At 38.6% G+C, this 26,857-nt stretch overlaps 2 protein-coding genes across 2 annotated transcripts in view; both read right to left on the reverse strand.

The window, feature by feature from the left end:
- Positions 1-896: 896 nt before the first annotated feature.
- On the reverse strand, positions 897-23,121 carry elovl5 (ELOVL fatty acid elongase 5). Its single transcript, XM_081351305.1, has 8 exons — positions 22,630-23,121; positions 21,434-21,498; positions 20,273-20,460; positions 13,199-13,276; positions 10,095-10,266; positions 4,844-4,968; positions 2,904-3,038; positions 897-2,825 (listed from the first exon to the last, which is right to left on the reverse strand). The coding sequence occupies exons 2-8, from the start codon at positions 21,489-21,491 to the stop codon at positions 2,706-2,708; spliced, it is 876 nt and encodes a 291-aa protein (XP_081207431.1). The 5' UTR covers positions 21,492-21,498; positions 22,630-23,121; the 3' UTR covers positions 897-2,705.
- A 1,280-nt stretch (positions 23,122-24,401) lies between these two features.
- gclc (glutamate-cysteine ligase, catalytic subunit) overlaps positions 24,402-26,857 on the reverse strand; it is a 47,039-nt gene continuing 44,583 nt past the window's right edge. The window contains exon 16 of the mRNA XM_081351408.1: positions 24,402-25,730. Coding sequence (XP_081207534.1) covers positions 25,549-25,730 — 182 coding nt within the window. The 3' untranslated portion in view covers positions 24,402-25,548. The remainder of the gene's footprint in view (positions 25,731-26,857) is intronic.

Below are 26,857 nucleotides of genomic sequence, written 5' to 3' on the forward strand. Positions count from 1 at the left end.
AATATCATGTTTTTATGCTAACGTTAGCCGCTACATCCTGTGGTGGAGTTACTGGCAAGATGGAGAAGTTATTCAGCAACTTCCCTGTACTCTCGGAAAAAAATGGTACAAAAGCTTTCACTGGGACGGTACTCTTTAAAAAAAAAAAGGTTACAATGTACCATCTAGGAACTAATTTGCACACTTTTGGTACCAATATGTGCCTTTAAGGTACTAATATGCTCTCTTTTGAAAGGGTACCGCCCCAGTGACAGCTTTTGTACCTTTTTTTCTGAGAGTAATTTATGTAGTCTCTGTGTAAATGCAGTGGGACTTGCTGTGCTGACTGAATGGTTTTGTGAACCCAGACTGACCAGCGTTTGCACTTTCGCCACAGATAAAGTAGCAGCGATGGCAAAACATTGTTTTGAAAAAATGAGAAACGCTGTTTCTCATTAATCTCTGATATGAAGCATTTTATGCACTGATTCCATTTCGATTTAGTCTTTTCCCTTAAAAAAAGGATTCGGTGTCTACAACATCCGTAAATGTCATCCATGAACGCCCACTAGTGACCTCACCTCCATCCACTCACATGCTGATCCTGTTCTCAGCAGGATTTCTTTTGTGATTTTGTCCGGCTCGATCAGACAATGGTGGGAGGAGTCAGTGTGAACGGCCTCCGCCAACAAAGCAGACTATTAGCACTCGCTGTAAGCAGACACCACGTTATGATAACTGCGGATTAATATTGCTAGATTAATAAGGATTAATTTGTTTACTGTTTATTTGTGTTTTCTATTTTTATTCCAATTGATTGCATTTATTTGTACTGTCGGCAAGAAGCTTTTTATAATAGTTGAATTGGTGTAAAAAAAAGGTTTCAAATACCTGAAATCAAACACTGGCACAAATTTATCTCCAAATAAAAATCACTTTATTGTGTCTGTTAACCATTCCCGTATTAATAGTTCAGTGATACACCTCATTAATTCTCTTCTGTATTAATAGCAAATGTTATCTTGTACGTTGGATGGGACCAAAAGCATCAATTAACAGCATTACATTGTTTATCAGAGAAGTAGCACAGTTAATGCAAGATATCACTTTTCCAACTAAACTGGACACTAACAGAGAGAATGGCCTGTTTATTAACAGCAATAACTGATAAGGATATATTAATGACACATCAATGTTACACAAGTATTGATTTCCTGCGGTTCAATGCTAGTGGTTTACCTTTAACACACTTAAATGACAAAGAATCAGCCGGCTGGATTGAGGAAACTGTTCAAACAAACAAACAAAGTAACCGTTGCTTAACAATGTCTGGAATGCTGGCACAGAGAGCGTTAACCTGTCGAAACATGTTGATTTCATGTTTTCAGTGACTCAAGACTGAGTTGTGCTCATTTCCTTCACGAAACGACACAAGTCTATTTCACGCAGCCTCACAGGAACGTGTTTCAGAGCTAATGCACGTGCCGTCGTTACAGCGCGAGCAGTTTGTTCACTAAAGCGACATGCTGAACTGCGGGTTCATTATGACATTTTTGACACCAGAAAATAAAAAGTAATCTATTCACAGCCGGTTAAAACAGAAGAGACATTAGACGGACACCGATATCTGCAGACGCCAGTTTAATATACAACAAACAAGTATATATTAGTGATCAATCTCAATGCCTGGCTAATATTTCAACCCTAAATCTACAACTATTAAAGTTGTGACTGTGTTTATGAAATTTGACCACATTTGGGAAGAAGGGAAAGAATCTGTTAGACTTTACAATAAGGTCCCGTTAGTTAATGCATTAACTAGCGATGAGCAATACGCTTGATTCAGTATTTACTCATCAAACATGCAACTGGTCATTTTAGCTCAGGGCCAGTGAATAATATTAACAGATACAACTTTGGATTTTAATAAAGATTTAGTAAATGTTGAAAATGAGCATTAGCTAAGATTAATAAATGCTTTAAAAGTTAATGTAGTTAACTACTGTAACCTTGTTGTAAAATGTCACCAAATAATCTTAGTCATTACATGTTACAGTAAAGCTTTTACTGTAATACTTAAAAAAAAAAAAAATGGGATGGGAATAGTGAGAAACACCAATAAATGTGTAAGTTGGAATGAAATGGATATGTTTTAATGAGATTCCCCTGTCCAGTACAGCGCTAACAACAAACTATGCTAAATCAGAGTTAACACTAAATAAACAGTCCATTTTCTTTTGTAAACTTACTGTAATTCACTAAACAATCAATTAACAGTCAATAAAACTGATTATCTTCCATAAATTCTCCTGACTGTTTCGTATTATCATCTATTGACCGTAAGATCATCTGTCTGTACTGTAAAGACACATTGCATAGGCTATAAATGTGTGTGTGTGGCATACCGCTGTATATTTGGTAAACTCTATGTCTACAAACAAGTTAAGTGAAAACACCAGTGCAAATGAGTACAGTAATAAGGTTAGCCGTCTTTATATTTCAAGAAAAATATATGAAAAACAAAAATACTCTAGACGCCTGAGACGTACTAACTTGGACCCTAATTGTAGCTCTCTTTTCCTAATTTTTTGGATTCAATATGAATAACATGAAGTTGCAGTGTGCAAACATGTAAGGAGTCTCTTAAGGATTAAATGGCTTTAGCGCGGTAAGATGACACACATACATGTAGCTCTTCTACTGCGTTGATATCAGCGACGGGACCGTCAATCCGCGCGTGGTTTCCTGTATTTCACCTTCTCGTTGGACGTTACGCCATTAGCGTGGCCGTTTATCGATCCGTTCGGGTGATCGGTCTTCCGAGATCCCGCGTGTCTCTTATAGGTCTGTGGAGCAAAGAAAGGGAACGTTTTACATTCGCTCCATTATATTCTTTCTTTATGCCAAAATGAGAACTTGTTTACCTGTATGTAGAAGTTTGTGAAGAGTAAGATAAGAGTCATGCAGTAAGAGATTTGGAAATACAGCCAGCCGTTTGGGAACCCACATGGCCAAACCACAGCACAAGATGTCTGGAACATGGTCAGGACGAACTGGACCTGAGAGAAAACAGCAATCAGTCATTGATTCTTCCGTTAGGTTAAGTTAGCTAAACTAAGATTGCATGCATTCAGTTCCTTTTTAAAAAAAGTCCCAATTCTGGCAAATGCAACCATTATAATCTATACCCTACCGTTCAAAAGGTTTGTTTTTTACTTTTATTCAGCAACGATGCATTCAATTGATCAAAAGACATTCATAATGTTGCGAGAGATTTCCAATTTAACTCTTTCCCTAGCCTGGTTAAAACCAGACCATTCTCAGTAGTAACTGAGTTATGGTCTGGCAAAGCTTCATTAATAACTCATTTCCAAAGGGGCGTCACCAACGGACGTCGCTCAAATGCCTCTGGGCGCAGTTGGATAGACCTAAAACTCCTAAAACCAATCAGAGCGATCGTCATGTGTAAAGACATATGCTGCGTCCCAATTCGCCTAAGTTACACTATGCCATATGTACTCTTTTTGTGAAGAAAATGTATTTACTTTTGAATGTGTAGCAGAAAAGTAGGCAAGCTTTGGGACATACTACTTCGTCATCTTTATCGGACGGATCTGTCGCGTGCATCCCGTCATGTAAACTGCCCTGTCAATCATCGTGTCACAGTTAAAATCCTCTATTAAATCTAATTTAATTTCCTACCGTTTCGGAGAGAAATGTAGTAGCGCGTTCATCTGCCAGTGGGTCTTTCATGGAGCCTGTCCTCATGTGTTTGCAGTTTGAATATAATAATGCATTTAAAAGTTGGTGCGCTTCACCAACGGACGTCGCTCAAATGCCTCTGGGCGCAATTGGATAGACCAAAAACCAATCAGAGCGATCGTCATCGTGTAAAGCCCGCCACAACGTTTCTGATTGGTGCCGCGATTTGGACGGATTAGAAATGGGCTTTAATGGGCTCTTTGCCAGACTACTTGCAGAGCAAATCTAAATTTGCCCGGAAGTTGTCTGGGTTTTCCCAGGCTACTCTTTCCCCGCCACTGACGGAGTTCTCCAGCTATCCGTGTTTCCACTGTTATACTGCAGGGGGCGCTATTACACATCTACTGAAAGAGTGCAGAATCTCCTGATCAAAACACAGGGGAAGAAGAGGCAGAAACAGGCGATAGCAAATGTAATCATATGCATATGTAAAATGACACGATCAAACATTTAAGAGCATATCTGATATTCAGTTTTGTGAAAATGGCCAACTTTTTAAAAAAATACTGGCGAGGAAAGAGTTAAATAACTATTGCTCGTTTGAACTTTCTATTTATCAAACGAATCTTGAAAAAAAGGGTCACGTTTTTCACAGAAATATGAAGCAGCACAACTGTTTTCAACAGTGATAATAATCATAAATGTTTCTTGAGCATCAAATCCTCATATTAGAGTGATTTCTGAAGGATCATGTGACACTGAAGACTGGAGTAATGATGCTGAACATTCAGCTTTCATCACAGGAATAAATTACACTTTACTATATATTCACATAGAGAACAGCCGTTATTAATTGTAATAATATTTCACAATATTGCTGTATTATTGATACATCTTGACCCATTTGAAACCTTTGAACGGTAGTGTATATTATTTTTCAAGCATTATTTTCTTTAAAATCATACTAGGACATCTTACTAGTGAACAGTTAACCCTTCTGAAAAAGCTTTGCACACCACTGATTATAAAGTCTGTCTGAGGATGATTGCTTCAGCTATTAGACTCTCGTAGCAGTGACCACATCTTCCATTACAGCAGAGCACTTGTTATTATAATGAAGTGAAAGCCAGAGAGAGATGAATGTGGTAAAGCGTGCACTTGCCAGCTGGCCTTGAGTGATGTACTTCTTCCACCACAGATACGGTCTGATGGCCGGCACGGCGGAGAGCCCGTAATACGAGTACATCAGCACGTGGATGAAGCTGTTAAACGAGGCGCCGAAATACGCTGATGAAGAGAGAAGAAACATCGTTACATATCAAATACATTCAACACACTAGATTTATTCTAATGATGTTTTCAACCATGTTTCTGCATTAATAGCCAGCATTACTCTATGGAAGCTTGTTTCCGCCACAGAGTGAAAAATAAAAAAGGTAATTGCGACTTTTTAATCTCACAATTCTGACTTTTTATCTCAGAATTACGTGATATAAAGTCGCAATTGCAGGTTATAAAGTCAGAATTATGAGATATAAACTCGCAATTGCGAGAAATATTCTTGAAATTCTGACTTTTTTTTCTCAAAATTGCATGTTTATATCACGCAATTCTGACTTTATAACACGCAATTGCGACTTTATATCATCCAATTCTGACTTTATGTCTCCCAATTGCGGGTTATAAAGTCAGAATTGCGTGTTATAAAGTCAGAAATGTGAGATATAAACTATTCTGAGGTAAAAAAAAAAAGAAGTGTTTATCCAAAAGTGAGTTTATATCTCAGAAAAGATATAGTCGCAATTGTGAGATGTAAACACAATTGTGAGATAAAAAGTCGCAATTATCTTTTAAAATGTTTTATTCTGTGGTGGAAACAAGCTTCCATACTACACACCTCAATCCACGATCAATAACCACAATCTATTTGTAACATGTAGCCTGATCTGTTTCTGTTTGACAAGGACTCTCAGTGTTGCAAAGCTCTTCATTTCAGGAATCAGAATTTAATTTATAATTACAATTCAGTTTCAACCATAAAGCGGCTCTCCAGTGCGTTCATGTGTTTCCTCGCGTCTGAACCAGATGAAGATTTACAGCTCAAAGGAGGAGGAGTCTCAGAGACACACACACACACACACACACATTAATCATGGACCAATAGTTTGAAGATGCTGAACAGAAGTTTGCCCTGACCATCAGTTTTAAACGACTGAAACAAACTTCAGAACACCAGATTTTGTTCAAAAGTATGTTCTTTGACTCACTTGAAGTTTTCAGGCCTGAAATTACCATATTCTTTTATATATTTTTTTTTATATTTTTAGGTTTTTAGGAAAACCTAAAAAAAAAGAAAAAAAAAAAGAATAATAATAATTATATATATATATGCAAACTCTCAGTTCATCCGAATAACAGTGAACACTGACGTCTGAATCCTGGAGCCGCCGAACAAGAGGATCTAAACGCTGAAGAGATGAGACTCGATCCGCTTCTAAATCAAATCTGGTGCGGTTCGAATGAAATATGAACACAACGCGGACCATACACATGTAAACGAACCAAAAACAGGACATGATGTCACAAGATGCGACCCTTAAAAGAACAGAACCCTCAATCAAACCGTTTTTTTTTCATCATAGTCGTGATGTTGTCCATTAGAGTGCATGATTTGGTATAAAAAATGATAATTATGATATTGGTTTAGGTGTAATTTTGTATTATTATTATTCGTTTTTGTGTTGTTTGATTCGGCTGTGTATCATGTTGGATATGCTCGTGTAGGATATGCTCTTTGTATTTTTTTTTCTTTTTTTTCTCTCTCTCTCTCTTTAGGTCTCCTGACACAGAGCGACCAGGTGTTTGTAATTTGACTAATTAACTGCTGTTAAAAATGAACCTGAGACGTTGTTTGTTACACACACCCTGACGAAGGCATGTAAAGCCATAACGTGTAGGTGTACCTGTCACAAAATTTAATGAATATAAAGCCATGAATAAAATAAAGGCTTTTAAACTTTTTTTAACATAATTCGAGTGCCTTGGAGTTCCTATGTTCTTAGAGCTTAATTTTCCCAAACAAGCAAAGAGCGGCGAGATTTTACACCCTGTGCCGCACTTCTACGGCATTCTTTGCTTTGATGGATTCCTGACACTGTTTTGACTCTTTACACACTTTATAAACTCTTCACGAGTTCTCAGCTGGTCAGAATACCATCATCTGTAGCTACGCACACACAGCGAGCGCATTTATCCCAGAACACAGCATTGTTCTGATGTTCAGTGAGTTCTGTAGCGAAATATACGTCATCAAACCGACCAATCAGGTTGTGAACGGTGAAGGTTCGGTGTTAAAATGCCAATGTGAACGCTAAAGGGACCAGGACTAAATGTTTTTTTTGGTCAGGTGTCGTGACAAATCAGGTCCTTCTGCGAAATCGGATCTCCATCAACTATCAGTTAATGATAATACTAAGTACATAAGAAGGATTACGTCATTTCTTTCACTTGATTAAACTATTAATTCATTATGTAATGTTCAATTATTCACTTAGGCTATTATTATTATTATTATTATTATTAGTTCTTTTTATAACTGAAATATTTTGACATTTAACACAATTGAACTCATACTTGCATTAAAGATGATTGTGAATACATGTACGGTAAGAGCAACTGTGTGTATAAACTGTATAATCTGTATGCTATGCTAGTACATACGCTAACTAATACAGACATTACTGGTCATTATACTTGGGTGACCATATTTTAGTTTTCAGAAAAGAGGACGGGGCGTGGCTTGAGGGAGGCGTGGTTAAGGGGTGGGGCGTGGTTTGGGGAGGCGTGGTTAAGGGATGGGGCGTGGATGATGGATGGGGCGTGGTTTGAGGAGGCGTGGTTAATTGATGGGGCGTGGTTTGGGGAGCCGTGGTTAAGGGGTGGAGCGTGGATGATGGATGGGGCGTAGTTTGGGGAGGCGTGGTTAAGGGGTGGAGCGTGGATGATGGATGGGGCGTGGTTTGAGGAGGCGTGGTTAAGGGGTGGGGGTGTGGATAATGGATGGGGCGTGGTTTGGGGAGGCATGGTTAAGGGGTGGGGGTGAGGATAATGGATGGGGCGTGGTTTGGGGAGGCATGGTTAAGGGATGGGGCGTGGATGATGGATGGGGCGTGGTTTGAGGAGGCGTGGTTAAGGGGTGGGGGCGTGGATAATGGATGGGGCGTGGTTTGGGGAGGCATGGTTAAGGGATGGGGCGTGGATGATGGATGGGGCGTGGTTTGAGGAGGCGTGGTTAAGGGGTGGGGCATGGATGATGAATGGGGCGTGGTTTGAGGAGGCATGGTTAAGGGATGGGGCGTGGTTTGGGGAGCCGTGGTTAAGGGGTGGAGCGTGGATGATGGATGGGGCGTGGTTTGGGGAGGCGTGGTTAAGGGGTGGAGCGTGGATGATGGATGGGGCGTGGTTTGAGGAGGCGTGGTTAAGGGGTGGGGCGTGGTTTGGGGAGGTGTGGTTAAGGGGTGGGGCATGGTTTGGGGAGGCGTGGTTAAGGGATGGGGCGTGGTTTGAGGCGGCGTGGTTAAGGGGTGGGGCGTGGTTTGGGGAGGTGTGGTTAAGGGGTGGGGCATGGTTTGGGGAGGCGTGGTTAAGGGATGGGGCGTGGATGATGGATGGGGCGTGGTTTGGGGAGGTGTGGTTAAGGGGTGGGGCGTGGTTTGGGAAGGCGTGGTTAAGGAGTGGGGCGTGGATGATGGATGGGGCGTGGTTTGGGGAGGCGTAGTTAATGTTATCATACTTTAATACATAAAGTAATACATCCTATCCATTCAACGTTTGGCCCGCAACAATAGAATAATATAAAAAAAAAATAGTTTAGCTTTTAACAACTTTTACATGACACTGTTTCTTTTCATGGCCATAGGTTAAAATACACTATTTCAGTAAAAACCTATTTCAATCCTCCTGATGTTCTCTTGTAGCCTGTACTTTCCTTATGTGGGCTTCTAGGTCGCTAGCACCTTTATCTGACACCGACACGTACGTGCCAGCTTTGCAGGTCATGCATTCTGCTTTACACAGATCCCGACCGAAACACACACACACACACACACACACACACACACACACACACACACACACACACACACACCTCTGTTTTCTGACGTGCTCTCTGCTTGGAGCCGCTGAGGAACGGGCTGATTATAACAACACGGGGCGAGGCTGAAGCCGGTTTCATATGTTTTGTGTGCAAAGACAAACGCCAGTCAATTTAAAGTACACACTTAATGGTCCCATGACAAACAGTGAAAACCCCCATCCCCCCGGACAGTATGTAAAAAGTGGACATGTCCGGGCAAAAGAGGACGTTTGGTCACCCCACACTATACCATAGTTAAAACAACTTTTATTAAAACATGTTTTTGAAGGAATTGTAATCAGGAACTAAAGAGAGTACCTATTAAAAGTAATTTGAGCAAATGGGATCACTTTTATTTCCTAACGGAGACAATTTGAGGGAATACCCAATTTGTCACCACATCGGACCAAGCGAAGTGTGCACACACCCTAAGTGTGTTAGTTTCACGTTTCTTAGTTCCTGTTTCCTGAGTTGTCGTTTCTATGGTTGTCTGTGTCTGGTTTAGTTCTCATTTCCGTGGTTGTGTTTAAGCCTTCAGTTTGAGTTTGTGGCTTGTCCTCTTGTTGTCTACGTTTACGCTTGCATATTGTTTTCTGTTCTGCTAAGTGGATGTTCTTGTTCACCTCAGAGGCGCTTCTGTGCCACATTTGCATTGTAAATATGGCATAAGGCGAGTTCAACCACGTTTTTGCATGAACAACCAGCACTACGCACTTCAATCTATGATCAGTATCCACAGTCTATTCTAAGAAGTGAAGGGATTGTTCACACAAAAATGAAAATTAGCCCATGATTTACTCACCCTGAAGCCATCCTAGGTGTATATGACATTCTTCTTTCAGACGAATACAATCAGTTATATTAAAAAACATCTTGGCTCTTCCAAGCTTTATAAATGGCAATGAATTGCTGTTTCTGTTTTTAAGTCCATAAAAGTGCATCTATCCATGATAAAAGTGCATCTATCCATCATAAAAGTGCATCTATCCATCATAAAAGTTTATGGACTTCAAATCAGAAACAGCCAGTCACTGCCAATATAAAGCTTGTAAGAGCCAGGATACATTTTAAAATGATGGGCTAATTTTCGTTTTCGGGTGAACTATCCCTTTTATGCCAGAGATTGAGTGAATACAGTCCTTTAAATACCATGTTACATAACGCAAGCAGTTATTTAAAGACATGCACTTTTACCCTGTTCTGTGTGGGTTTGTTTTTATGCATCTGAATAATTCAGCATATAATATGCAGCATAAGCGTCTGAGTCTGAGGAACTCACAGTGTCCACACGGCACCCAGTTCATCACGAACCACCAGATGTTGAGCATGCTGGCGTGATGGTACACGTGCAGGAACGTGATCTGGTGGTTGTTCTTCCTCAGGATGAAGAAGAACGTGTCCATAAACTCGATGAGTTTGGAGAAGTAATACCACCAGAGTACATGAATCATCTGAGGGGGGAATAAAAGACAATCATTTAGCCTTATCATTCTGTAAGTCAGGAGTGGGAACTGATAAGAACTCTCTGATTCTCAGTCCAGTTCTGATTTTCACTTAAAGGTTATGTTACATTCATTTGATTGGTCTCTATACACTTAACATCAAAAATATAAACAATGCTGTTAAAATGAAAGCTTTTTATTAGGGCAGTGCAACGATTAATCACATTAATCATATTATATTATATTATATTATATATACTGTGTATAATTATTTTGTATATATAAATACACACACATGCATGAATGTATTTAAGGAAAATTTGTTATTTTTATAAATATAACACATTTTCCTTAAATACATACATGCATGTGTGTGTATTTATATATACAAAATAATTATACACAGTACACACCCATTTATTATGTAAACACAAACTTCTATTTTTGGATGTGATTAATCGCAATTAATCGTTGCACTGTCCCACTTTTTATAATAGCATAACATCATGAAATTTGCACTAAACTTAAGTGTACGTGCAGATAATCTAACATTATTGAAATAAAAGGCCACTTAAGTGTACTTTGTAATGTCAAATTACATGCAAAGTACTAGATTATAATTTTAACTTTAGGGGTTCATTCAGTATTACGTTTAAAGTTTAAATTGCAACTTCATCATTACAAACACACAATTACAAATATATTTAATGTATTTTTTTGTGACATTTTTTAATTTACCATAAATGCTTGTCAGAACACACTTAAATAATGAAATTACATATAAAAAGACCCTTCTGGCTCAAAAAAGCCCACTGAAGTTCAGCTAACTGCATTTATTTTGCAACTTTATACAACAATCACGTTGCATGTAATTATGCATAATTGCATACTGTTATTACTATGGTAAGTACATGTAACATATATCACAAGGACACTGTAAAATAAAGTGTTACGCTACATTTTTATTAAATTTCATGTCTTCAAAAACATTATTTATAGGTATATTATTTTAAAGCACAATGTTTGCCTCTTTTTAAAAGCATGCTGAGGTGTACGTTTTGGCTTCCTGTGTTCTTTGTTCCACTGGTTTCCTCTTCCATTGATCTGTTAACTGGTTTGGCTCACCTGTATCTGGTCTAGTTCCTCATTTTCCTGAGTATGTAACGCCCTCTGTTTCCTCAGTTCCTTTGTCAAGTATTGTCTTTGGTTTTCAAAGCCTTTACGCTTGTTTTTTCTCCACTTTGGTTAGTAAATATAAATAAACGTTTGCTGCTACAGATCCTCCTGTCCTCGCCTGACCAGCGCCGGCGGCACATGTTTGAGAAATGACACTGACCAATCCACAACTGTGAATCCATCATATCATCAGACCAGCGTTTGCTCTCGGACATATCTTTATATGATAAACCCTCACAGTCTAATGCTGTGGATCATGAGGCGACTCCATGTAGAGTCGAACCACATGATCCAAAGTCTTCAGGAATCACTCCTTCTAATCCTAGCTAACAATACAGTAACACAGGGAAGAGAACTACTGGAGAACTTTGGAGATATCGGCCCCGTCCCAAATGGCACACGTGCACTAACACTCTTGTGGACTCACTTAAGTGTCCGGTAAGTCCACGGGTCTTCCCAGAACTAGTCTGCAATTATATTATTATTATTATTATTGTCAGTATTAGTGTTGTTAATATTACCATTATTATCACTGCTGCTTCTACTACGGTCACTAATATTATTACTAATATTACTACAAATATTATTATTATTATGATGATTGTTTCACTATTAATCACTCTTTTACTTTTTTTTTTTAAATCACTTTAATTATATAATCAAAAATGTTGTTATATCACAATGGAATAACCTATTCATTAAAATTATTACTGTACCTGTATACACTATTATATCTATATAGCCGTTTTTCTTCTCCTCTCTGTGTGTACTTGTGTGTATTAGAGATGCGCGGATGGGCTATTATTTCATCCGCAACCGCATCACTAAACTCCTCATCCGTCCGCACCAACGTTTCTGGACCAATTTCCAAAGCCCGCCATCCGCTAGTTGTTTTAAAGAATTAGTTCACTTTCAAAAAAATGTTTGCTGATAATTTACTCACCCCGATGTCAACCCACCCCGATTTCATTGAAATATCATTTTTCGTCACGTCATCCGCGGCCGCATCTCTAGTGTGCATATGTCATTGGTCTATTACTTTGTATATGCAGCTATGTGTTTTTAATAAAAAAATGATAGTAAAAAAGGTCCACGAGACCGTAGGGAGTCGCATTTGTGGTTTAAAGCAACTCTAAGGAACTTTTCCTCTTCGGTCCCCCTACAGGTTGGAAGTGGAACTGTCCATTACCGCTGTCGTAAATAGTTTCGCCGCCCGCAGTCTACCGTCGCACACACACTCGCTGTTTATCCAGCTCCGGCTTTGGAATGAACGATGTCCACAGGCAAGATAGAGTATGATGCATGATTTCACAAAAGTATGATGTATTGTGACATCAGAAACCATAAAAAACAAAAAAAATTACTATTGTAACGCTTGACGTAAAGCAAATCAAATTTGTAGTCTTATTAGAACTACCGAAACACGACCCGGTTTGGCAAACTTGCATAGTGCTGTTATAGCCGATATAGGGACGCAAAGCGAATCCAGAAGTGCCTTTCACCCTGTTACGACTTGATGAACCACTGATACGATTTTGAAAACATTATTTTAAGGTAAAAAATGTTCCTTAGTGTTGCTTTAATGTTTCAGACTCTGAGGAAGAGTGTGAGCGCTGCGGGTCCCAGTTGGGACAGGGCCATTCTCTAACAGAATGGAGAATATCGTATGTATCCTTTCTTTTGTGTGTACTGCATTGTATAATATCGAATGTTTTATATAATATTGTGTGATCTCATGCATGTGAAGCTCAGTTGGTTGTGTTACCCTGGTGTCGGCCTCTCCTGCACTGTGTGTGTCCTGGCAGAAGAAGTTGTATCCGCCTTGATACACTGACATTACCAGCTGTGGAGACAGAAGGACAACAGAGTAAATGATAAACTCAACACCACTTTAATCAGGATTCACAATACCGAACACATTTGTGGAAGTAGTTGTGGAGCAGAGAGGATCAGGTTACACTAACACAACACACAATGCACCCGGTGAACAACAATACGCTCCGAGAACATTCTGCTGTAACTCGACACACCCTTGGCTCATTTAGTATGCGCGGTTCTATGAATATGCAAATGAGCCCCGCCTCCACTCACTCACTCAGCTCAGAGATCCACTGGTTGACGATCACACGTTGATCTGATTGGTTACAAGGTAGTTTGTGACGTCAGAAACACCAGCGATTTCAAAGCGTGTTTTTGAGACTGTCTTTGGTTCACTGCAGTTTTAAGGAGGAAATACTCAGCAATGCTGTCGACTTATGAATTTACACATGGTTTGTCTTAAAGCAGATTAAAAACACCACATAGACACATAAACAACATTAAAAGCTGGATTTTCACCACAGGGGAGTCGAAATTTTGAGGGGTTATGTGAACATTAAGGGAACGTTCCAGTCGATCGTTCTGCAAACGTTACTTTTGAATGTTCTCTGAACGGTCTGAAACAAGTCGTAACATTTTTAAAAACGTTTACTTTAAAATGTTGCAGCGATAAAACATTCCATGAATGACCTATACGTTTTTTTGTGCAAACATTGAGAACATTATTAACTCTTTCCCCGCCACTGACGGAGTTCTCCAGCTATCCGTGTTTCCACTGTTATACTGTAGGGGGCGCTATTACACATCTACTGAAAGAGTGCAGAATCTCCTGATCAAAACACAGGAGGAGAAGACGCAGAAACTAGCGATAGAAGTATTTCTTACGCACAAGTAAAATAATGTGTAGGGCTGGGGGAATTAACGCATTAATCTTTGCGATTAATTTGAGATGTTTAACGCATAAAAAAAAAAAAAATACCGCAATTGACGCAACACCTTTTTTTTTTTTCTCGTTTTAATGATTTCCTGTTGCGGCTACTAATGAAAAGCCCGAAAACATGCCGTCCCGCCCCTCCGTGTTCGGCGATCAGGTTTCATTCTAACGCAGCTTGTTTAGTAACTTCACGAGCGGGGCTTTTCTGCTCTGTGTGTGTGTGTGTGTGTGGGCGCGCTGCGCTCTCTGCTCAATGTTACGCTCCGTCGTTAACGGCCCAAACGCTCCAGTCATGTACCGATCACGCACTGGAAAAGCAAAGTCAGCTCAAATAACGTGACATTTCTCAGTAGTAGACTTCTGTTTGCTGAGCTTATATACTCATGCTAAAATGACTTGCTCTGATCACATGCTCTGGTAATAATAGCTTTGTATGACTATATTTTTAATAACTCGTCAAAAAATAAATCTGTCAAATCTGAGTATGTTGCATAGAACTGAATGAAGAATAATGTATTGATATATTGAGGTTTAATATTTTAATATAGGGCTATTATCAGTCCAATTTGTGTGGACATTTTTCTTTTTTTTCCCCTTTTTTTTGTGTAATTTAATTAGTTATTCTACGTTTAAATATTGATGATTACAAGTTTGGGGGAAATGCGATTAATCACAGCAAATTGTGCGATTAATTAGTTAATTTTTTTTAATAGATTCCCAGCCCTAATAATGTGATGATCAAACATTCAACAGAATATTCGTTTTTTTTTTTATGAAACTTTCCAACATTCAAGTGTTGATTAAGGTCGAGACACTACAGGTGAATAGGGTACAATTTTAAAATAACAGATATCACCATGAAACTTCCTCAGTTGATTACTTACACAAGTATATAAACAAAAAAATGTATTACAAGTTTTAGAAATTTGTATGTTTAATTATGCTAATTAGGCATTATCTCATTAAATATGCACGATTTTGCATATATTTTCGGTAGATAGATCTGAACATATGATAAAGCCAGGTGCAAAATTCTTTTTTCAGTTTGTTTACACACAAGATGAAAATAAAAATTCAGAGGGATTTCAGGATATATGCTTTCATTACCTAGGAAATCAAAATATACTGTCCATAGCCTTAAAAAAATTGATTTTTGCCATATTTTTTTTGATTAAACTGTCACATAAATCAGGCCAGGAATGATTTATTAACAAATCCCTCTGAGAATATCTTCAGAATACTGCTAAGTGTATAACTGGAGAGTTTGGTGTACATCGACTGAGATGTTTGTACTGGAGAATGACAAAAAACTCATTTTGAGAGGCATTTAAAGATTTAAATAGCTCGAAATGAGATTTTGTCGTTAGCTTTAAATCCCCCTTTGGACATTCACGATTGGTTACTGATAGAAAGGAAATGCCCGTATTTGGGTTACACCGCGTTGTGCAGGAGACTCAGAGCTTTACAACGAGACCGGTCATGACAGACTTCAGTGGACAGACGGATCTCGGCGTGTCGCGTTGGAACGCTAACTTCCTGGTAAATTCGGGAGAAACTTACAGCCGCAAGCAAACAAAATGTAATAAAATAAACATCTTAATATATAGTTTCAACGTTTTCTTTATAGCAGCTTGAAAGAACACATATTGAAGGAGTAAACTAGCCCAAAATCTCAAAACTGAGCAGTGCATGAAAAATCAGTGTTTTTGCCTGCCGTATCTCGCATGAAGCTTGAATAAAAAGTTTTTTGGTCTTTTTTTGTGTTTTGTTTTTGTTCTTTCTTTTGATATATTTAATGTTCAGATATTAATACAACATAATATTTTGGGGTCATGAACGTTCAAATAAGCCATCAAATGGATCTAAACTCACAGGGGTCATCTTTCTGTAGGTAAGTCTGCACATACTCCCGATCGGAGCCGATGCGGAGGCTCACAGGTGTACCGCTGATGCACAGAGCTTTTACTGCTGACCTCTGCAGAAAAGTGGAACAAAAGTGCTTCCATGACCTTGTTCTCACCTCTCAGACCCCAGTCAAATCTCCCATGAGCCTCTAATGTGTCATTGTTCATTGTCTCATTCTGAATAATGTCCTTGTTCTTTCTGCTAACGTTTTTTGTTTTTTTTAAGCAAATGCAGAATGAAAGCTGCACATCTGTCCCTGTAAACTGCATAAATCCTCCTAAACCTCAGAAATGTTCTCATTATGGCCCGACCTCGTGTTACAGGTGACGATGGCGTTCAGAAGAGGACATCTCTACTAAAATAACCTCTAGGACATTCAGGGGAGGTGAACGGTCCCGGTATCGCCCTGATTGCTCTGTCCCGGAGCGTCTCGGGGTCAGCGGGTTGATTTCGCTGTTAGAGAGACTGAAATGCCTCTCTCTGAAGTCCTAAAGCACAGTCCCAGCTCTTACTCTCCGACTCGCCTCGTTTCTCACTCGATCTGATAACGTTACGGACGCTCCGGCGTTCCCACGGCTCCCGACACACAGCAGGATCAACGGAGGGGAGACGGGCATTTACAGGGGTCGCACAGATATCATCCAATTAAATTCCAGGACTTTTCAAGCACGGCTTTCTTGGTTTTCAGGGACTTCAATCCATGATCTCCCTTATCAAACAATATCTTTATTATCTTTCAAATTCTAAAAAAGGCAAATAGATAAATAAACATAATCTAATAAAACTAAATGGTACAAATAAAGTGCAGCAGATGCAATGACTGTGGAAACTTTAACCAGTGAAAGGTTTAACCACTTCCTTATTCAGCCTGATTGCTTTGTCACTGAATAAATCCGCCGTTTTAAATCCTTTGACTAATAATAATAATAATAAAGATATAATTTATAATAATTCACTCGTTAAAGAAAATGATTTGCAGCCACCTAATGGTGGTTTTAGTTTCATATTTAAATAAAATCATAGGTAGAATAGATATAATGCATGCATTGTACATAGACTGCATTTATAAATAGACTATTAAAAGGTATAGTGGAGGATTTTCTTTTTCCCGGTGGATCATCAAGACTATTGGTCCTCCTAGTTGTCAATCATTCTGGTGATATGTTTACGTAAGGCCATCGTACGTGCTTGTCCTTTCTGCGCATGCGCACTTTCAGGTGTATATGTGTGGTGAGCTACGGTTTCAGCCATTCATTGAGGCTCGCCGTTCTCACCGGGTTTTTTCAAAAGGTCTGAGGGACGCAAGAGACAAAGTGTCTACGAATTGTATGAGAAGAAGAGAAAGGCCTCTGAAGAAAGAAACAAGACCAGAGTGTTTTTGGGAGAATATTTCACACGCTAGTGTGCGCTAAAAGCTAAAAGCACAGGTTGGACTTCCCACTGATGCCTCAGTCACGAAGTTTCTACTCAACAGGTAAAGTTTGCCATGCTAATGGAGAAATGCATTTAAAATCACTGCTAGTAAAAGTTAATGTAAGCTATGATTAGCGATGCTAGCCCTGGCACAAGTCACGCACCGCGCAGACACGGTAAACATCTCAGTTTGTCTAAAGTAGCCTTATGACCAAATGGTAAAAGGTTTCATGCTGAAATGTTCTAAAATCTTGTGAGTTCATTTTTGATAATTCCAATGTGTTCACCATAGTATTTATTACACAAATGCAACAAGCTGCTTCTCCATTGCAGATCATGTCTTGAGTCCTCACTCAATCGATCAGTAGAATAAGTAAATAAAACACGGAAGGGCATTTGACATTTTGTCTTGCATGTATGTTTTTGAGTTAGTTTATAATTTACAACATAATAGTTTTGGAAAGTAGGCTTGTATGAGCCATGCCGACAGCAACTTGTAAACAGAGCGTGCACGAGGAGAACTAGGCTCGTGCACGCTCTCTCGTGCACACGTTTAATAGGCGTTCCCTCTCGGGAGCAGGTAGAGTGTTGCGCATGTGCATTTTTTGTGGTTCTTTTCTAAAACTATACCTTTAAGAGTGAAATATGAGATAACTTTGTTAAAACATAAAGATAATAAAACGAGTCTCCGAATTGCAAAAGCCACCTCTAATTATGAGGCACATGAATTTAAAACAATATTGTTGTGCACAGATTAATCATTTATGATAAACACTGGAATGCATAAAAAAAACAAGAATTGTCCAATTGGATTTCATATTGGATTAGGTATTATGATTAATACTGTATTTGTTGATGTTAATTTATAAACACACTTGAGCTAACTTGTGTTAATGTATACTTGAAATGTTAAGGAATGAAATGTTTACATTAATTAAGTGAAGATTATTGTGAAACCAAAATCACCAAACTGATTAAACACTGAACTTACAACATAAAGACGACAATAACTTTAAACGGATAAAGTTCTGTCATGCAAGAACGTTTGAGCTTTCGTTGACCATATTTGATGAGCTCCATGTATGATCACTGATATTATGTGAATAAAAGCCTAAATCTGTTCATATAAAGCAATTGTGACTTCAGAAAACTTGGATTAAACCACTTGATTCATACGGGTCACTTTTACGATCTGTTTTTGAACTCTTTAAAGCATCAATGGGTGAATAGACTTTCAATGGAGGAACAGAAATCAATCAGGTTTCATTAAAAATGCCTGTATTTATTTCCTATAATGATTTACTGTAAGGGTTTGGAGTGAAATGACGGTGAGTAAACGACTTTCACGTTTGGGCGGACTGTCTCTTTAAGAGAAGACACGGCCATGTGCAGCCGAGAGGTTTTGTTCTTTCTCCACTGATGCTGCAGTAAAACAGCTGTAAGGTCATCGATGGCTGTGATATAAGAGAGCTCATATATCTGTGTGCTTATTTGGACAGCCAGACAGTGTGTGAGTGTTGCAATGCAGACGGCGTGAGGCAAGCAGGACTCTGAACCTCCAGGTGAACATGGACTGTGACATATCAGACCGGCTCAGTTTCCAAAAAGTCAAATCATCAGTATCAAAGTGCATGTCCTTAAAGGTCCTGAGCACAATCAAATATCTCGATTGTGTAATATCTGTTACGGCATAAAATCAATGGGAACGCAAGCTTTCAGGAGTGAAGGCATTTGAGAGCACTCCAGAACAGAACATTTGCAAAACAAAACACGAGTTAGCAGGACTAGCCAGTTTGAGTTTAGCGTCACTGAGATGCTTAAAAAAGTTTTTACTTTTGTCCTATTCATTCAAGGAGAATCATTCAAGGGGAAAACTTCAAATGAGTCTATAATATTGTGCGTATTGTCATTCATATTTTCTTTTTCATGTCCGTTTTCTGCCCCATTTCTGTTTTAGATTTTAAACAAACCATTTTTTGTAAACGCCCTGTTGCATGTGAGCTATCAGCTACGGACCAACATATTCATAAAATAATCTGCACTGAAACGAGCCTCGTTGTAGTTTCTCTGGTGTTTAGGGGAAACATCACCTCCCCATGACTGGACATGGCAAGTTTCTGATCACTCAAGTGACGTCGGTGATGCAGACGGTCACGAGAACGGACTGGGAAAGAAGTTTTGACTTTTGAAAATGACAGTATGTCCTCACAGGACTTTAAAATACAGTCAAACCAAAATCTATTCAGACACCTTCAACATTATCACAGTTTATTCACTATAGTTTAGAAAATGGTAATAAAATATGACGAACTGGTTTTGTCCGTCCTTCTTAGACTGTCTCACACATGAATTATGTTGAATATCTGTCAGCTGTTAAATTTAACTACACTATTGGATAATACCAGTTTAGCTCAACCAATCACCAAGCAATGCTTCATTGTGTTCAGTCTGTGTGTAAAAAGAGCATTAGCAATTAAAGAAAACACACTTCAGCAAAACATGATCAGCTCAAAGTGTCTGAATCATTTTTGCTCCCAAATGTGTATAAATGTCACTGGTAGTCTCTGTATAAAGAGTGTTTGGGTATAATATGTCACAGTTTACTTTATTTTGCTCTCCTCACTCACATAAATGAACTATAGTGTCCTGATCACACTAGTGAAATGGTATCTGGTGTCTGAATGGTTTTTGGTTTGACTGTACATCAAACGCGATCGCTCATGACGTGACGGCTTCATATAAAGCGTGTGTTGCTGATCGGGAACGCACCTCATAGAACATGTAGAGCGACAGGAGCGTCAGGCAGAGGTTATACGGCACTAGCACAGCTCTGCACGAGTACGGCTTTCGGTTCTTCATGTATTTCGGTCCCATCCACACAATCAGAAGGTACAGAACGGTGAAGGCAACCGTGGGGATGTAGTTCTCCAGCAGAAGCCATCCTTTGACCCGAGGATCTGTGAACGAGAGAGCACAAGCGTCCTCAACACGTGTTTCACTGTTATACAAAGTGGCTAATTCGTACCAATTCATATGACCTCACTCAAATGAAATTTTGCTAAATCATACATATTTTACGAGTTGCAACTTTGATGAACTTCTTTGATCTACTTCAAATGTTGAATACTCTATAATATATATATATATATATAGTTGTTTGTATATGTTGTTGTTTTTTTGGTTCAGATATTCATACAACAAAATACACTGGGGGCCATGAAAGTGTTGTGAAAATGATCAAGAATGCTGCCGCTGGCTGGATACTTAAAAAATAAAAAGACGCTGGCGGGGAATCAGTTCATCCGATCAGAATTTTATAATGCTGATTTTTCCAACAAATCCCATTTTGCCTCCACACTGCTATGGAAGCTTGTTTCTTCTCCAGAAAATATAAGTCATTTAGACTTTTTCTTTCACAATTGCTAGTAGATATCTCACAATTCTGACTTTTCTTCTCAGAATTGTGAGTTTATATCTCATCATTTTACTTACAGTAAAAAAACTCGCTGATAAAGGTCACAATTACCTTTTTAAATGGAAACACGCTTTCATTTACAGCAAATACAGACTGAAACTATAATTGCTTCCAATCTGATTGATTCATACAGTTTCCAATAACTGACTGGCACAGTATGTGGTGTTTTCATTATTATTTTTACTAATTATTATTTTCAGTCTGGAACACAACTTTACAAGATACTGGGTTGATCTAATGAGCACTTTGAGGATAAAATAATCATTGGATTTGTCAAAGTTTGCCAGATTAGCAAAACAGAACCCCTTTCTTGGCTGTGTGAGACATTATTAAAACAATCAGCGTGCACAAATATGGTTTAAGCTATGAAAATAAAGTTGAAATAAGTTCTGTTTGTAGGATTCAAGAACACAACATAAAGAAAGACGAGTTGTAAAGCTCAGTTTTGGTCTTACCCCGGGGTCCCATCCAAGACTCGATGTAAGTGTTAACTCTGTGGTTAATGGCCTCCATCTTCAACCTTCAAGACAAAATCATAGGAGGATTATTTCCACACACACATTTGAGACGTCTGAGAAAGTCCTAGAACATAATAAAACTCGTTAAAAGTCAATTGAAGTTAACTTAATAAATCCTTGCTGGGACACGTATTGATTACAGCTATAAAAATGGCCGCCTACAGCAAAGACTACCATCCATCACGTTTATTGCTCTTTATTCGCTTGTTTGTAGCTCAGAAAAGGTCAAGAAATGGTGCGTATAAAGATCCCTAATCCAGGAACACTTTCCCAGCGGGACTAACAATGAGAGGACACGAGCACAGAGGAATGGAGATTAACATCAGGCATGTTTCACTCCATCAGATGTGCAGACAAGGACTTACCACGCATACAAGAGCTCTTTACACAACACAATGGCTCAAACGGCTCAGACACACTATTTATTTCAAATATATAAGAATATAGATATAAGAATATATATATATATATATATATATATATATATATATATAGGCTACATTTCACAGCCTACATAAGAGGAAGGAAACTGTCAATGTCAAAAACAAAAAGTAGGCTACTGGTCCAATAAACAGGCTTAATTTTCTTTCTTTTGATTTTAGGGTTCTTGAAAGGTTTTCATTAAAATATTATGATGTATAAAAATGGTAACAATTAATCTCCTAATGCCAAACTGGCAGTATAACCACGCATTCATTATGAAGTTTTAATTTTTACTTGTGTATGATGACTATGATTGCAATTTGGAGATATAATACACTCAGAAACCAATATACAATGATAGCTTTAAAATGAAATGACATTATATTAAATAAAAATGTGATGAATTATGGCATGTCACACAGCAGGACTGCTGTCACTGATTCGCATATTGCTTTTATAACGTTACAACATATGATCCAAAACTGACACTAGCCTGCACATCTCAACCGTGAATCAAAGTCTTCCTCATAAGATCAACTACAATCGGCTTCACAGGACATTATCAAACCCAAGCACTTCTAATCTTTAATAAAGTCATATGATGCTCGGCGCGTCCGCGTTCGCGAGGTCACGCGCGTCATTCGGCCCCAGAACGCGCACTTTCAGATGACATTAGTGTGTTTAAATCTCTTTAGCGTTGTGAATCTTACCTTGAGTGTTCTCGGATATTGGTTATGTTCTCCTCGGGGCTCAGTGCTGTGCGGGTGTGTCGTCAGTGAGAACGCGTGGAGAGACCTCGGGAAGTAAAGAGCGTCATGAGTGTCAGTAGTCCGCCTTTAAACTGATGCGTATAACGGAACGCGCGAGGGCAAAGTCTGCGCGCACTTCACTTTATCTGCACATTAAAGAATGATCAGACACGCTTTCTTCGAGCACAACAACAGCTTGTGTTCGGAACGTTTACAATATCAGGAAAACAAACTTTTGAGTGGTGACGTATTCACATTCGAAATGTCGTCACTTGTGTTAGAACGTAAATGCATCAGTTCTGAATTCCATTACGGCGTTCTATGAGAAAAGCGCGCGTTCTAACAGCGCGTTTTAAGAAATATTATTTTTATTATATTTTTTTTTTACAAGGCGTGAACTGTTGCAGGAACTGAAGTCACCCCATTCGTCTGAAGTTAGAACTGACCAATCACAGCGCTGCTCTCACGTGGAAACAGATCTGGCCAATCACAGCGCTGCTCTCATGTATCGAGCGCATCACGTGGTCCATGTTGAAGGGAACTGCAAAAAAAAAAGTAGGATTCAATTATCATATTGAATTGTGACCCTCTCATTATTGATTGAAGGGAACAATCACAGCGAAAGTGTCACAGATGTCACGCAGACATATCACTTTTTTGTCTTTGGTTAATAATTATTCTTTTTATATAGATATTGTAATTTCCCCCAAGCTCTTGTGAATGTTTATGGTATTTTGCTGAACAAAAATGTCAGTAAGCATTAAAAGACGGTCATACATATAAGTGATCTCTGATCTATCTGGCCATAGTTCAGTGTGCTGATTCTTTATGATGCAGAGACACAAAGTCCTATTATTTTAAAGATCCTCTTAAAGTCCCAGTGAAGTGCTTTGAAACTGACAGCATTATTCTGTGTGTTGACAGAATTTCCACTGAAACAGGAAGACAGGGCGGGGCATATCGAACAGCCCCTCCCCTTTTTTTAAACAGCCAATAGCGTTTAGTTTATATCACAGTTCGGCCAGAGCCATTGAGTTTGTTAAAGCCGCAATTTCCTCCTAATCTCCTCCATATCTCTTTATAATACAGCATTCTGTGCAGAACTCAAACCGGTCTGATACGTTTTCTGTTCTGCGACTCGCTCATATGATCCGCTCTGTGTGTCGTGTCTCTGGACCGAAGCTGCGGCGGTTCATGTGACACTAACGTCAAACCAGACTTCATTCGCCCCAATGGAAAGCATATTTACACTATCTGGATCGTTCCGTCCCCTATATAGTGCACTATGTGATATTCACCATGTAGAAAACAGTAAATATGTGAACAAGTGACCAACAGCTGCAGCTTCTGTTTATAATGTAGGGGGCGGAGCTTCCGATTCTAGAGAGCATTTGATTGGACAGAATATCTAATGAGAAGCTGAAGTGCAGAGTGATGTCATCAAAATCACTGATCCATATTGGCAGAAAGTGAAACTAAGTTCTAAATATGATTTTTGTCATTGTTTTTGAACAAACTAGTGTATAGACAATAGTAAGGCTAACATATTCATACTAAAAGCCTAAAAACTAATTTTGATTTCATGTGTTATGTAGCCTATTTAGTAGAAACTGGGTTATCCTGCAGTTGTTGTCTTAGTTTAGATGGCGATGTGTGATTATGTAAAGTTGTAAGTGCACTCAGGCTCCTATTTATTGCTCTCTAGCTCCATAGAATATAATGATATCCAGATAAACACAACAATGAGGACTTTAAGCATCACATTTGCAAACGTTATACATTATTTCACACAATCCACAACAGTCAATACACACGATCAACATCCTGACATGGGAACGTTATTAAGAGAGCTTATGTAATACAGCCTTCCTCCAGGCCCGTCCATGAGGATTTTAATAGGCAGAATAGTGTGAACAGTGACTGGCTATTGCAATACTTGTACAGCTGTAAATAAGACCGACATCAGTACGCAGTGTTTTACACTATGTTTAATTTGTTCATTGATAAGTTGCACAGCAAAAGTCTTAATATATGTTCAGCTTTTATTGCATCGCTAGCTGGCAGACACTGTCAGCGACTGCTAATGATTTAATGAACTGAGTAATATTCCATTTAAAGCATTTAAAGAGTTGCAGATACAAGGCTTGAATGATAGGTCTAGAAAAGGCATTGTTGGCCACTCAATAAGCTGAAATATGTACAGTAATCACTTTATTTCAAGACATATACAGATATTAAAGCTAACAAACTACAGCATAATGTTAATCTAATTCATTTATCCATTATTGTATTAAAAAAGGCCCTCTGCGGCCTCTAGTGGAGGACAGAGCTCAACACAACCGCAAAACCTCGACTAAGATGATATAAATGTCAAACAATAAAATTATCCAACATAATTAGTTAGTGAAAAACACAACGCACGGCACACTTCTACGGCCTTCTGCAATTAAACTCCTACATGCGTTTAGTAAAAGAAGAAGAATCAACAGTTTCATCCATTAAAAAAAGAAAGAAAGTACACTTGTTAATGCCTGATGAAGTACAGTATTTACATTTCGACAATGAAAATATCACTAATGTACAATTTTAGTGTTTGCTACATTTACATAATCTCTCACACACTCAGACCGGAGTGAAATATGTACACGTTCGGGTACAATTGCATCATGGATCTGTTTAAGCTATTAAAATAATTTGCGAATAATAAAAAATCTGCTATTTACAAATTCCACAAACCTTTGGCTGACCTCAGCAATCAACACATGCTATTTTAAATAGAAGTTTTAGTGATTTTCAGGACTGCCGTCACACACTTGGTCTTTCGCTCTCATGCAAAGGAGCTGTTTGTATATATTTCTATTTCTATATGATTCGCAGGCTTTATTTCCCCCGGTTCACCGGCTCTCCGATCAGCTCGGGACACTTCTCCTCCCCCTTGGCGATCCGGTCGCACTTGTGCAGAAGGTCGTAGTTGATTTTGTCTGTAATGACACTGTCCTGCTTGTACTGGGGGTGTTTGGACACAAACTCCCTCATCCACTTCGCCATAGTCATCAGCTCACCTGAGAGAAACACAAGACAGTCAGAGCAAATATGAGCAAAATCATCCAAATAATCAATAATGTCATTCTTAAAGTACAATAAGAATATATATACAGTGAGGAAAATAAGTATTTGAACACCCTGCTATTTTGCAAGTTCTCCCACTTAGAAATCATGGAGGGGTCTGAAATTGTCATCGTAGGTGCATGTCCACTGTGAGAGACATAATCTAAAAAAAAAAATCCAGAAATCACAATGTATGATTTTTTAACTATTTATTTGCAGCTGTATCATACAAATAAATAGTTAAAAAATCATACATTGTGATTTCTGGATTTGTTTTTTTTTAGATTATGTCTCTCACAGTGGACATGCACCTACGATGACAGTGGTAGTAGTGTTGTCAAACAAAAAATGACTAAATACCTTTAACTTTAATTGTAAGCATTAATCTCCATTTAACTTTTACAATGAAAACTGTCCAGCGTTTGATAACTTTCACGAGTAGTTTAGCCGTGTTTATTTCAGTTCACTCTTAATTCGGTTGTATTTATTTGTGCTATCGTTTACAATTAGTTTATTTGTTCTTATTTGATTATTTTATTTATCTGGATTGTTCTATTTACATTTTTTGTGGAATAGTTTAACGCTTCAAATAAAGCCTCCCTTGTTCTGTGTGTGAGCTATTACAACAAAAGTGCCCAAATTATCAAAAACTTACGAGATGATAAATGATCTGAATGGAGGTACAGTATTTACGGCAGTGTTTTCCCTGTGGTATCGAATATCGATATTTTTCAAGATATCATATCCAAGTGGGAAATTCCATTATTGTGACAACGCTAGTCGGCAGTTTATGTAGATGAACAATGTTCACTCGTTCTCTGTGTCACTGCTAGAGTCCGCTGGATGATGACGGCTCCATGACTTGCATGAGAACAGCAGTTTCTGTCAGCTTTCCCCTCCGTTTGGACTAAAACAGTGTGTTCGTGATCATCCAGTTTGAAATGTTGACTATAAACAGGGTTTTTTCCAGATTTGTGATGATTTGCAACCTTTAGTGATCTTCACTGAAACTGAACGTAACTCACTCCCGCTAAACCCGGGAACGATACTGCTCTAAAATGACTATAGTGGCCAAAAATGA

Source organism: Scardinius erythrophthalmus, assembly GCF_964197995.2.
Source record: "Scardinius erythrophthalmus genome assembly, chromosome: 21".
NCBI classification, from domain to species: Eukaryota; Metazoa; Chordata; class Actinopteri; order Cypriniformes; family Leuciscidae; genus Scardinius; species Scardinius erythrophthalmus.

Excerpts from the sequence above, each read along its gene's own strand:
- elovl5 (XM_081351305.1), bottom strand. The coding sequence starts at position 21,491 with ATGGAGGCCATTAACCACAGAGTTAACACTTACATCGAGTCTTGGATG. Across the intron at positions 10,267-13,198 it reads CAGGAGAGGCCGACACCAGG|ATGATTCATGTACTCTGGTG; the intron begins GTAACACAACCA and ends TTCCCCCCTCAG. Across the intron at positions 2,826-2,903 it reads TCACAAACTTCTACATACAG|ACCTATAAGAGACACGCGGG; the intron begins GTAAACAAGTTC and ends TTTGCTCCACAG.